Raw genomic sequence first — 14,321 nt, forward strand, 5'->3', positions numbered from 1 at the left:
CATGCTTTTCCAATCTCGGTGCATGTTCGCTCAAACGAATTCAAGCCTCGCAACATTATGTCGTGGTAGAACTTTTGGTGCCGATTTTAATTTTTGCCTCACGATATTATTTTTTAAAACTCGACGTACTGTTCAGCGTGAAATATTTAAGTTAAGTTCACTTTTAATTTGGTTACAGCTTTTCAAGCTGTTACTGGCTGCTTTTACAATTGCCTGTTCGGTACGGGGACTCAATTTTTTCTTGGAACCACCTTTTTTATTCTTGCCATAATTAACGGGATCATTTAAAAAATTCAAAATGACGTTATATGATCGCCCTAGCCTACGGACTATTTCCCGAACACTAACTTTACCTTTCTTAAACGCCAAAATTCTACGGTTCTCTTCTTCGGTCAAATATTTACCACGTGGCATTTTTAACAAAGAGTTTTGTGAAATTTGACTTTGTATTTTAATGAAAAATGTAATTATTTAGCTTCTGTGAATTCGTTGTTGAACTGGATCGAGAGAAGTTAACTTAATAACAGTAGTGCTATAGTTACGCAATAAGCGAAAATCACATTTTCAATGAGACTTAATGTAAAATTTATTGCGATCCATACCATTTCAGTGCCTGCAATTGATTTTTTGCATTCTAACTCTGATTTACAGAACAAGTAAAAAGATAGCTGATGCTATAGCTATGCACCGCAGTGTATATTTGTAGTGAGTCGAACATAGAAAATGATAGCAACACAAAAACAAAGAGGGACTGAGGATCGGAAAACATGAAAGACTCGTGCGTGTTCTGTCTCTTAAATTAAAAAATTAAAATAAAATTTTTACTTTAACGGTAGAGATCTTTTTCATATTTACGAAGAAAATACCGTATCACCCCTAACAGCAGCGAGACGGCTATAGCCAGAACAGAGGCAGCGGCAATTGCAGAGGACGAGTTGCAGGTCAACGGGGACGAGGAGGTCAACAATAGCAAAATCGTCAGAGCGCAGATGGAGGAAAGATGACCTTCGCAACTGAGGTAGACAAAAGAGTAAGCTACAATGTCGAGGTAAATGATTGCGTAAATAAATTAGAATGGATAGTGGATAGCGGATGTACGGATCACATTATAAATGAGGATAAATATTTTGTAAAAGTCAATCAACTAAGTAATCTGATAAATGTTAAAGTTGGAGATAGTCGTATAGTAAAAGCAACAAGTGACATATTTTTTGTGAAAGAAATGGATAAGAATTTAACGAGTTTTGGAAAAATTGCAAATAAAGCCAAGATTGTTTCAATGGGAAATAATTCAAAGATTTACACGAGGGAAAATAATTTGATAGCAGTTGCGAATAAGTTGCATAAGATAAATATCGAAAGTAAACAAAATTGTGTAACCGAAAACGTGAACAATGGTATGACTTCGAAAGAAAAATATCATAAGATGATAGAACATGTAAACTTCAAGTATTTGGACATTTTAAGCCAGAATAATTTAGTCGAAGGATTACTGAGTAATTTGGAGAGTGAGTATTTGAAGTGCGGTACTTGGGTACAAAATAAAATGACTAGTATGAATTTTGAAAATAATAGACGTAAAGTAAGGAATATAGAAGAAATTATTCATACAAATGTAAACGAACCGCACAGTATGCTTGGATTTAAAGAGGAAAAATATTTCTTGATTTTAATAGATGATTACAGTAAAGCTGCTAAAATACTGAATGAGAGAAAAAAATGAAGTTTATGATTGTTTTGTAACTTATATAAATCAACTAGAAAATTTAATTGGGAATAGGGTAAAGCGATTAAGATACGATAACGGTAGAGAATTCTTAAATAAAGATATGTATAATTTTGCCAAAGAAAAGGGAATTTACATTGAACCTCTGTCCTCTGTACGTTCATGAATGAAACGGAATTGCAGAAAGATACAATAGATCGGTAATGGATACCGCACGATGTTTATTATCTGAGGCGAAAATAAATGACAGATTTTGGCCAGAGGTAATGAAAACAGCTATTTATTTAAACAATATGTAGAACGTTAGCGAATACAATTGAGAAAAAGATACCGTACGAAATTATAATGGATGAAAAACTCGATATTAGTAATTTGAAAATATATGAAAGTAGAGTTTTTGTAAGATCCTAGAAGTTAAAAAAAAATAAATGGGATAGAAAAGCGAAGTTAAGAATGTTGGTCGGTTATGAAGAAGTAGGTTATAGAGTTTTAATTAATAATAAAATAAGTATAGCTAAACATGTTGATATTGTTAAAGAAATATTATTAATGTAGGAATAGAATTTTATAAACTATCCTTAACATATAAAAGTTTCATAAAAATTGGCGTGTATCTATTGGGTGATGTGCCTTGTTAGGCTACATTCGAAATAAACAGCTCAAATAACCGATTTTATTATATTATTATAGTGTCTTTAAATATGTACCAACACCTTTGTTTTCATATTTCAGTTGCTTCGATTCTCTTGCTAACATTTTCTTTTACGACCTGCAAATGAAAACAAAGACGACCAGCAAGGCACTATAAACACGTATATTCGCATATCCGAATATTCAAGTATTCGAATTTCAGAACCAAATTTTATTAACATTATTCGAATTTGGTTTACAGCCTTAACAAAAAATAAAATATAGATTAACAAAAAATACAGACACCTGGTAAATCAAAGAACACCACCCCAGAAAATTCTTGAGAGCTAACATCATAATTGATTTATTTCACACTTTTTTCTTAGATATCACTAATTTATTAATTTTATTTAAAAATCGGGAAAATTTTTCCAAAAATTATAATCTTAAGATAGTAGTCAAAAACTGTTACTAAATAATGATAATATTGAAGAAATATACTGATTTTAACTTTTAACGGTTGCAGCGGAGTATGAAACAATTTTACAAGTCAATTTAGTGTTAATTTTAGCTACTTTATTGCTTGAAAATCTGAATAAATATTTGTTTTTGAAACACTGGTATTTTACTACTTTTTTCTCAAACTGTTATACGCAAGAATGATTTGATCAAATTTTAGCTGTTTAATTTAAAATCGAAGAAAAATTTGAATGTTTCTGGGAAAACCGTCATTTAACGTTAACTGTTAATGTTTTAATATATTGGAATTAGCTGTGAAATATATTAAAATGACTTTTAAGGATTACATATAATTTTTTGTAAATTGAAATAATGAATAATAAATAATAATAAATGTGCCAGGTACGTTATTCTGATGAAGTACGACCGTTGAGGGTTAAAATCCTATTATTGATAATTTGAGTTATTTGAATGTATGATCTATTAGATTTTGACTTTGAACTACTGTGGATCAGAACGACATTCGTAACCGTTACGTTGCAAAAAAGGTAATTTGATATGTTTACCTTTAACGACGTTTGATAGAATCACCTCTCTTTACACTCTTAAGGTCGCCGCAGAAAATTTTGAAAAGGCGATGTTCTCCGATGTTGTCGAATGAACTCTTTTCACCCATTGAATAACCAGAAAATTATTCAGAAAATAATTGCATACAAGTACAACGGTCGTGATTATTACCTAGCACTTTAAATTACACTGTACAACAGCCAACTGATTTCGTAACGGCTACTATGAAATTCTTATAAATTTTTGCGAGTTGAATACGAATCTGAAATCAGTTTTTCTCTAGGACGTACAATTTTTGAGAAAATTAACGTTAAAAAAAATTGCAAATTTTCAACTTTGGAAATTTTTTGTGCTTTTACCGCAGCAGCTATTCAGTGGCTTTTTACACGAGAAGAATCTGTGAATTTTCCTGAATAAAACTATATGAATTGTTATTACATTGTAAATATTTAAATATGTTTAAATGATGATCAAAGTAAGAAAGACACCAAAAACGCACCAATTTTTCCTGATATTTTTCAATTTATTTAAAAAACTATGGGTCTAGGCGAAAATCTAACCATCCCACATGATAGAGTAGACATTTCTGCAGAAGAAAGCATCGAGCGAAGTTACAAAATCACTTTTGCTTTCCTTTTATAAAAAAAATAGTTTAGCAAAACACGCGCCGCTGTCAGTGGTACTCGATGTTGGCGCGGCGCGGCAGTCGCGAAATAACTATTTCGTTACTCCAAGACAATAGGCAGGGCGACTGCCGCGCCGCGCCAACATCAAGTACCACTGATAGCGACGCGTGTTTTGCTGAACTATTTTTTTTATAAAAGGAAAGCAAAAGTGATTTTGTAACTTCGCTTGATGCTTTCTTCTGCAGAAATGTCTACTCTATCATGTGGGATGGTTAGATTTTCGCCTAGACCCATAGTTTTTTAAATAAATTGAAAAATATCAGGAAAAATTGGTGCGTTTTTGGTGTCTTTCTTACTTTGATCATCATTTAAACATATTTAAATATTTACAATGTAATAACAATTCATATAGTTTTATTCAGGAAAATTCACAGATTCTTCTCGTGTAAAAAGCCACTGAATAGCTGCTGCGGTAAAAGCACAAAAAATTTCCAAAGTTGAAAATTTGCAATTTTTTTTAAAGTTAATTTTCTCAAAAACTGTACGTCCTAGAGATAAACTGATTTCAGATTCGTATTCAGCTCTCAAAAATCTATAAGAATTTCATAGTAGCCGTTACGAAATAAAAAAAAAGTCAAAATTTGTTGTACAGTGTTATCACTCGCTCTACTAAAAAAGAAAACCTACACATGCTAAGCCATGATACAAAAGACAAATGAAAAAATGGGAAAATATCCGAAATATAGACAAATTCACAAACAAACTTGGATAAAATAAGAAAAGAAAGAAAAATTGAAGTAACTAATCTGTAATTGTAGAAAATTCCAATTCGCAATTCTTTTATTCTGCGGACTTTCTTTCTGTTCGAGCGGTTGAATAATTTAATAATGGCAGCTTGCTTCATCATCGTTCCTTTACCCTAGATAGTCGACCGTAGTGCTAATCAGATATTTGTCCGTGTTACTGATTGGAGATCGATATCGATCTTCGCGGCCGCTGCATGGCGCTTCCTTCTTGTATGTTAAATTCAAGGGACTTTGTTACGCGTCTAGGTAATTTAATATTACTTGGTATTTAATGTAACACCATAAATATGTAGTTAATCGTAGTCGTGTTCCTACATAGCACCTTATATTTCTAATTTTTACTGAAAGTTTAACTTTATGATCGTGATGATTCTGTAATACACGTTGTAATATTTTTTCAGTATCGCTGTTTACTTTTGTGTGAAAGAGAAATTTGTTATGTATTTCATACAAAATAGATTTATCGTTACATAGGTAAGTATGCAGTCAATTAAATTTATAACTTAGATTTAAAATTTTGATTTGCATCAACGTAGTATCTTTATAATGCACATCATAAAATACCGTCTGTGTTATTAACTGTTCATCCGTGATTTTAAAACATCGTACTTGTGCTGTTATACAAACGTTTTCGTTTAATATATCCTTAATAATGTTCTCTGAAGGGCACAATTATAAGCCATGTTTCAATACATAAACGTTTAAAACTAACGTTATTTCAAATTTTACTCATATTGTAACGTGCATATTTAAGCTTAAATATTCTATGGCATTTTAGCAAGATAAGTGTAGACATCATTTTTACCTTGGAATATTGGATTAACTTAAAGAACGTATAAACTGTGTAATAAGGAACATGAGCCTTTGCTGTTCATTTCTAGATATGTAGGAATTATGATGATAAAATGGTTTTGCACCGTTTTGATTTGGTTTTGTACAAAGAAAACTCTTTTTATTATGTAACAAGGGAAAACAAAACTTTAACACAAATATTAACGAACAAAACTTAACACAAAGAACTTTTAAAATAAAACGACTTTACAATCACGACTTTTTCCCGACTTTTTGCGCCTATTTTCCTCATACGTCTACTCTCACGACCCGGTCTCTAATCAACAACGCTCCTTTCTTTTTAAAAAAACACACATCAAGCCCGCTCGCTTACAACGTCTTGAACTGTCGATAACTTATAATAATTTACAATATTATTACCGACGATTGACATTTATTATCGATGATCAATTACCGACATTCGGTCAGTCGGTCACTGACAGCGTCATTCTCTCAGTCATTCTCTCATCATTCTCTCATTCCCACAGATATGTTGCTTGCAAGTTTACTAAACTGCCGTACAATACGAGGTAATAACTTTTAATTAAATCCTTCATCTTTGTTTCCTTATTTTAATACGATCACGTCAAAAATTCCATTTCTTTGTTTCTCTATGCTAAAAATTAAATTTGTTATTTGTCATTAACGTAACTGCTGCGTCGTATTGTGTAAATTAATTAAAAAGATTTACGTTCATTTATAATATTATTCCACAAACATGTGAAGTAATTTAAAAATAAAACTGGTCTTATTCTTTTGCATCAATACCAAAATAATTTTTTATATATGAGGGATCGGTTTGTTCGGGGGTCGTCGGGTACGATCGAACGCGATCGGGCGAGCGGGCGACTCGGACAATTGGCGTTACTATAATTTAGCGCGAAAAATTAGCGAGAGGACAAAGGATCGTATGGCATTTGTTTCTTTTCACGCGGGAATTAGGAGAGAACGAGGGAAACGGCGTGGCGTCGCGGTTCAGTCTTGTTGTAACGGTCGAAGTAGTACGTTGTCCGAAAAGTTGTCGCATAATTTTTAACCGACTTCGAAAAAGGAGGAGGTTACTCAATTCGATCAGTATATTTTTTTTTTTTTTTATTATTTTCTATGTGTGCCCGCCGATTACGCCTAGCTGGATGCACCGATCGGAACGAAACCTTTTACATCTGGTAGGTTCTGACTCCCCATTGGTACCATTATCAAAAAATTTTTCGTTTTTTAATTGCAAAGTGTTGTTATTGCAAAAAAACCGGCAACTTTTGAAATAAAGTTTTCTCGATTTTAGTGCGCTTTTAATATTTCATCACGGACATGATTCTGAACAATTTTGTTCATATACAAATTTCGCGGAAAGCTTTAGTTTTCGAGATATTAGTGAAAAATTGTTGAAAATTTTTGAAATCAACTTTGGACGATTTTAATGTCCTTTTAATATGTTATCAGGGGCACGATTCTGAACAACTTTTTCCTTATCCGCAATTAAGGGGAAGCTTTAGTTTTTGAGTTATTAGCGAAAAACTATTGTTACTAATATATCGTATTCTGCGTACGCCTTCGTGTCTCTGGTGGTGTATGAGTCAACATGCAGTCGCCGATTTTCTACTGTTTCTACAAACACGTCTTGTCGGCCGATAAAAAGCGTGAAATAAAATAATTTTAAGAAAAAAAATACGCCGACTTCGAAATGCACTAAAAAGTATAAATTAATTTCTATTTCCTAATGAAGTAATTTCTATTTCATTCAATCATACAATTACGTAACAGATATGAATGAAACCTATTTACTCGTTAGGTAGCATATTAAATGCATTTCAACCTTTTCGGAGGCGAAAATACTGAGGTACAGTATTCACTCCGTAAATGTTACTTTTGCCGGTCTCGATTGTAACATTTACGGTAGAGGTCCTACATTCTTTGTAGTGTGCCGAACGTAGAAAGAGACAGCCATACAAAAGACAAAGAGGAATAGAGTTTTGAGCGTTCGGCAAACATAAAAGACTCGTGCGTGTTCTATCTTTTAAATTTAAAAATTAAAATTCTTTATTTTTGGTTTTTCGCCAATGGAACTTTTACCATCGTATTTGCCTCGTTTTTCTGATTAAAATGACACCAAACACGATATGATTACGATCGTAATTACTTATGTAACAAGCCATAAAAGTTTGGGATGTAACATTTACGGTAGAGGTGCGAATTCCTTCTAAAGGCTTGCTATACAAGTAATTATGATTTTAATTATACCGTGTTTGGTACCATTTTAATCAGAAAAACAAGACGAATACGGTAATCAAAGCTTCATTGATGAAACCCCAAAAATAAAGAATGTTGATTTTTGAATTTAAAAGACAGAAGACGCACGAGTGTTTCATGTTTGCCGAATGCGTCAACCTTCTGCTTCTCTTTCTTTTCCATTCGCCGTCCTCTTTTATGTTAAAAACTTTAATCACTCGTTACACACACAATTGTTAACGTAATTATATCATGTTTGGTGTCATTTTAATCAGGAAATCTAGACAAATACAACAGTAAAAGTTTCATGAAAAAATAGTAAGAAATAAGAAAGTTATAATCTTTTCCTTTGCTTGCATTAGTGTGTGTCTCACCGATATTCGATCCTCGTCGTTTCGGCGACCAATCGTGTTTCATTCATGACTGATTTCGAGGGGGATCCCTCCAGTAGTGGGGATACAATTTTAACATTTACGGTAGAGATCTTTTTAACATTTACGGAGTGAATACTGTATTCTTAATTTTGCGCCGCCTCGGAAAAGGTTGAAATGCATTTAATATGCTACCTAACGAGTAAATAGGTTTCATTCATATCTGTTACGTAATTGTATGATTGAATGAAATAGAAATTACTTCATTAGGAAATAGAAATTATTTTATACTTTTTAGTGCATTTCGAAGTCGGCGTATTTTTTTTCTTAAAATTATTTTATCTGTAGATGATTTCTGTACTTTTGTTTGAGTTATTAAAATTGTTTTGTTATCGTTATTCCCAAAAACCTTCATCCGTCAACCTCGATTATTTCGATCTTACATATATATTTCGATAGGTATATATTCTTCTAATTTTAATAATTTTAATATGATGTTCATTATTTAGCAAAGTTGTTCACATCATACAATTGGTTCCGTCAAATTATTTTCTTAAAGTTCAGAAACATTAAAACGGCGGTGTGGTTATGTTATTAATTATTGTAATGACATTAAAGTTGATGTCTCGGAGAAAGAATTTGACCCTGAGGGAAGGCTTCCAATCATATATTTAAAGTTTTTGTACTATGATTGTTCTATGCTGACAAAGTGGCGGGACAAGTCAAGGGCAGCTACAAGTTCAATTCGAGTGTCTGCCAATGCCTACCTTTCTCACTGAGACTTCAAAGTTGCAATGATCAGATCCAGGATAAAACGAATTTAGGAATGCTGAGGTTGTTGAACTATAAATGTTTAAAGAAATCAAAAAAGGTATTGTAGTAAGAGGACTCTTTGCAATTTTAGTCTTAAGCCAGGCTTCATTTGCTTACAGTTTTTTTTTTTTAAGATTTGGTGGAAATCAAACAAGGAAACTGAGGGAGAAGATGTTGGAGGTCTTCTTGCTTTATTGGCTGTCTTACCCGAGAATTCGTCACCTAGTATGTTCTTACGCGAAGGTTCTACAGGAAGGAGATGCTGTTATCAGGAGCTAAAGTATGATTTAATTGATTTAAACTCCACTAATAAATAAATTTATAGCCATAGTGAAGGGTTTGCTATCTATCCGCGCATTCTGATCTATAGGTCGAAACATTTCGGTTTAAACTGAAATACTAATTTTCTATCAAGTTGAGAACAGACGAAAGATGCGTCAGTGGATGGAGAGTCTTTTGTGATAGAACCGTTCGTAAAAATGAAGATGTGGTTTACGAAATTTTCGAAGATGTAGGACATGAACTCAAAATTAGGTGAGGAAAAAGATTGTAAGAAAAGTCCCAGGGAGGTGTTAACATTGATTCTCACAAACTACCTGTATAAATTCAGTAAGTGACACGGAATAAGTTGAAGAGTGTGTAATTGCTTTTTCTGTTATGCCTTTTCCTTGTAGACAAGCCTCTGCTGTGTTCATTGTATGTCTTGCTGAATTCTACTAGATAAGTGCGAATTGGTTTGTCCTCGAAAGTGAAGGCTTTAAAAGTATATTTGGAATCTAAGAGTTCAGTCTTAGCCCTGAATCGGGAGAAGTCTGACATTACTGAGGGTTACATTTTGGGAGGAGCAATATCTCTGCCCTAAATCAAGTTTAGCTGCGTGTGTCCTTAGTCTCTATAGTTTGGTTGTCTGTCCCTTCTTGTGAAAACGCAGGAACCGCCAAATGCCATATTCTAGTTTGAATTTAATGAGAGATTCGTATATGGTGAGTAGAACCAGTACGGATCGCTGCCCCACCATGTGCCTTTGAGAAAGAATGTAGGAGTGTATTATGAATATGAATGCCGAACCAAAGATACTGGTCGATGTGGATACCTAGGAATTTAGTGCTTTGTAAGCTGGGGTTAAGGTGACTATTTATGGAAGCGGTGCAAGGAGTCAAGAATAATATTTCTTTTGTTGAGGGAAAGAAACTGCGTCTTGAGGGAAGACAAGTCAAGATTCAGAACCGAAAGCTTTTGTATAATTCTTTCTATGCAATTCTGAAAAATATTTATGACAGTGGTTCTATCTTTGTAGGTGACATGGATAGCAAAGTCATTAGCAAACTGCAGTAATTGGGTATGAGGCGGAGGATGCGTCAAGATATCCCTGAAATGAAGTTTAAAGAGGAAGTGATCTAGGAATCCAACAAGAGGTATTTCTTTGAGCATCAGGCGAAGAATAGAATCAGAGGAGTTAGAGGAAATGGAAACTTTTGTAAGGTAAGTAAGGTTGGATGCAAAATGCAGGATGTTGCTTACAAGCCCGAGGCCTGTTTGTCTCTGCATGAGTGTGTAAATGTGTGCACTATCGAAAGAACCTGATATGTCTAGAAAAGCAATCACCATGCACTGTTGTTTCTACTCAGACAGATGCCGCCGATATTTTCTTGACAGGATCTTGCGTTTCGGAAGTCAACTTGCAAAGTGAGTAAAATATTATTAGTCCCGCACCGCTATTGTGGACGGAGCTTGACCATTTTCTCAAATAGCTTGTATCCGCAGGAAGTAAGACTAATTGAATGTAGTTCTTTGGCAGCACGTTTGAGAATGAAATGAAAGTGTGAGTAAAGTCAGTCACTCGGAATGAGATCATTAGAGAATACTTCATTCAGTATATTAAGACGAAACAGTTTGATGTCGACAGGAGATTTGAGGATCGGTACGTTATCGACACATTCCGGCAAAATGGCAAACCCCTCGCGCAGGCAATTGATCGCGTAGTTAAGCTCTAGAAGAGAGAAGGATTCGTTAAAAAATAAGTTGGAATTTTTAGGAGGGATGGTCGGGTTAAGAGATTTATTTGGAGGGAGGGGGTAATTTTAAATATGGCCGTTTCGAGGTCTTTAGGTATAAAGGATCAGATAGCGTTTGGGGAGTTTTAACGGCATCTGGATTTATAGATCCTGACGGTTTGTCAGAAACGGATGAAGTTCGTGCACCTACTCAGTTCACCTCCAAAGGGACGAAACGCGCTTTCGATTTTTGAGAGTTCTTTTTGTGTAAGCATGCTGTTTTTTGTAGGAGAACCAATCATTTATATTGCAGAAGTACTTACCATTTCTCGAGAAAGATTTGCCTTATCCTCACTGTCTTGTCGGAAAGTAAAGATCGACATATCTGCTGAATGCTCGAACACCAAATTTTATAATGTTTTTTCATATAGCGTAGTATAACAGGAATACGGAGGATTCCAAAAGTTACTCGTAACAGTATCGCAATGAAAATCCACTCACTACAAACTGTTTTCGCAGATGAGAAAACGGATTATATTCGAGTGGTTATTACTATTATACAGGGTGTCTCGTAACTAGCATTATTCTCTGAAAGGGGCGGTAGAGGACGTCATTCTGAACAAGATTTTCCTTTGCATAAATAGGATTTGAAGTTTCGTTTTTGAATTATTAAGTAAAATCACGAACCGATTATAACGCACGGATTACGTGCGCCGAGAAGCGGAAGTGACAGCTTCGAGTCTAGCGACGGAGCGCGAACGCGATCAAGTGCCTTTGTTTTGAAACAGTCTAAACGTGTAATAAGAAGTCTTTACATCGAAGCTCGGTTAAATAACAAACAGAATAATTAAAAGTAGTATTCATTTATTCATTCCATATGAAGGGGAATCGGAATTAGTAATGTGTAATTAATACAAATTATATAAATGAAATTTCTTGAATACTGTCATTCGGTATCGGCGAAGAATATGAAACTAAATATTGAAAATTTTTTGTTTTATTTCAGACAACATTAGCCAACGAGTTTACGTATTTTAATAGAAAATAGTTATTCTATTCGCAAAAAAGAGTTTCAATGTATAATGTCTAATAAATGTATTAACCTATTCACTTTTAATTTACAGGAAATTTAGTAAAATAGGACTCATTCATTGTATGAAAATAATCCTGCAGTAAAAGTGATGGGTTCCTTACCACTGGATCGTTCCACCTATGTTAACCTGCGGCAGACACATTGGCAGTGTACAATACGTCTGATGGCACTCACAGATCACTGCACTGTCTTCAATTCCAAACACGATCTCATTCATTCTCAATTTCTGGCAAATATCTGGAAGGAGGTATTGTCCCTTTCGATGGTTCCGAATGGGTCCGAAAGGGATTGATGATTTTAATTTGTCTTCGACTGCTCTTTCGATTAGTAATGAATAGTTGCGAAAGGGACTGATTGTGTTACTTCGTTCTGATTTTGTTTTACTGATGTTATTGGGCTCCAAAAGAGGCCGATTGTAAAATGTTTTATCGTTGACCGTGGTCATTACCTCGATTAAGTAATGAACAATAATATGTTGTAACAATACTATAAGCAATGAAGATACACGAAACAGACGTCAGGACCAAATTTTTAAACAAAGTGTTTACCGACTTATGTACGGGTGCAACATTTCAACGCTCAAGATTTCACGCGGCGGTTGATCTCTTCACAGTGGATTTTGAAGGAAATAGAGTGGAATCCGTCGTTCCTCTCATATATTTTGTGGACAGACGAAGCTCTCTTTACAGGAGAAGGGTGCTTTAATACACACTTCGTATGTGTAGGACATACAAAATTCGATTGCGATTCGTGCACGGTTTGTGCAAGAACGTAGGTCAAACAATGTATAACCTTACGTTTGCAGGATTTTGTCGTTGGACCGTACACTCTGCTAAACATATTAGATTAACCAGGATACACAATTTTTGTGGAACACTTTCTTCCAAATCTTTTGGAAGATATTCCATTGGAGATTCCGAGGCATATGTTCTTCCAACATGATAGTGTGCCTACACATTATGCCGCAAATGTGAAGTCATACCTAGGCAAAACCTTTCAAGACAGGTGGATTAGCCGCGGCGACGCAATTGCGTGTTCTCTAATATCTTCAGATTTGAATCCATTAGATTTCTTTTTCTGGGGATATTTGAAGGTATGATAATTGTTATTAATTACTGTTACATTTTTTAAAATTATGTATTTAAACTTAACAGTTTGTATTTTATTTTAATTATTTCAGAATGAGATGTATCATGAAGAGGTAACAACACTGGAGGATGTGGTAGCTCGTATACACGGTACTGTCGCTAAGATAATGTTTAAAATGCCCCGCAAAATGAAAAGAAATATTATAAAACGAACGTGAGCATGCATTGCTGTAGGCGGAGGGTACATTGGGCCTGTGCTGTGATGTTTTTTGCGGTAACAATAGACTCCCTTCAGGGCCACTTATTACTTAATCGAAGGAGCAATTTAGAGGACAAATGTTCCAATTACGAAAAAACAGAAGATAATCGGCCCCTTTTGGAGCCACACATATCTGCCTGCAAGTGACAGTGAAAATGATCCTATTTTTAAAAAAATATCACCTTCTATATATTCAATTCTATAAATTAAAACAATAAATGAAATAAATGAATGTAAAGTGTAGACAGTGAAAGTGACCTGTGAGTGCCATCAGCTGCTGTGTGGTAGCTATATATTCTAGGGAAGATTAAGATCGATGATACAATCCAATGGTAAGATCCTAATCACTTTAACTGAAGCCGGATTATTTTCAAATTATGGGTGAGTCTTATTATAATTGTTTATGGATTTCCTGCAAATTTAACACGTTCCTTGCCATGTGGGGTGTATACGACCCACGCTGTACTTTCGGTTCAGGCCATTTAGAATTCTCATTGAAAAACAAAGATTTCTTAAAAAATTCCTTAAAAATTAAATTTATCGCTTTGTTGTCTAATACATATTAAAATTTATATCTTTTTCCTGCTAATTATAGCTTTGTAGTACTGAAAAAGTGTAAGGCATACGTCTTAAACGACTTTTTTTAATCTTTAAAGCCCACGCGGAGTGATTGGAAAATCTTCAAAAATTGCCGTGGCACGGAACATGTCCAAGTATACACTGGTTAATACATTTATTAACTATTACATTTTAACCCTTCTTTTTTTGAACAAAATAATTATGTTTCTATTAAAATGTGTAAGTTTGTTGATTAATATCATTTTGACAAATA

At 34.2% G+C, this 14,321-nt stretch overlaps 1 protein-coding gene and 1 long non-coding RNA gene across 11 annotated transcripts; one reads left to right on the top strand and one right to left on the bottom strand.

Moving 5' to 3' along the window:
- Positions 1-2,338: 2,338 nt before the first annotated feature.
- On the bottom strand, positions 2,339-4,113 carry LOC143265511 (uncharacterized). Its single transcript, XR_013040137.1, has 2 exons — positions 3,882-4,113; positions 2,339-3,801 (listed from the first exon to the last, which is right to left on the bottom strand). It is a non-coding gene; the product is annotated as an uncharacterized LOC143265511 (long non-coding RNA).
- Positions 4,114-5,086: 973 nt separating this feature from the next.
- Positions 5,087-12,782, top strand: LOC143265476 (uncharacterized). 10 transcript variants are annotated; one of them, XR_013040070.1, is made up of 8 exons: positions 5,087-5,288; positions 6,134-6,175; positions 8,953-9,113; positions 9,190-9,335; positions 9,426-9,589; positions 10,353-10,537; positions 10,684-10,741; positions 12,174-12,782. XR_013040070.1 is itself a non-coding variant. In XM_076537857.1 (5 exons), exons 2-5 carry the CDS (start codon positions 6,136-6,138, stop codon positions 10,354-10,356), a joined length of 351 nt encoding a protein of 116 aa, XP_076393972.1. In that variant the 5' UTR covers positions 5,087-5,288; positions 6,134-6,135; the 3' UTR covers positions 10,357-11,659. The 10 variants fall into 10 exon arrangements, 2 of the variants coding, with proteins under 2 accessions (XP_076393972.1, XP_076393971.1); XR_013040068.1 differs by having other exon boundaries at positions 10,353-10,741; XR_013040071.1 differs by lacking the exon at positions 10,684-10,741.
- The last annotated feature ends 1,539 nt before the right edge of the window (positions 12,783-14,321 follow it).

The sequence above is a fragment of the Megachile rotundata genome, chromosome 12 (genome assembly GCF_050947335.1).
Source record: "Megachile rotundata isolate GNS110a chromosome 12, iyMegRotu1, whole genome shotgun sequence".
In the NCBI taxonomy this organism is placed as follows: Eukaryota; Metazoa; Arthropoda; class Insecta; order Hymenoptera; family Megachilidae; genus Megachile; species Megachile rotundata.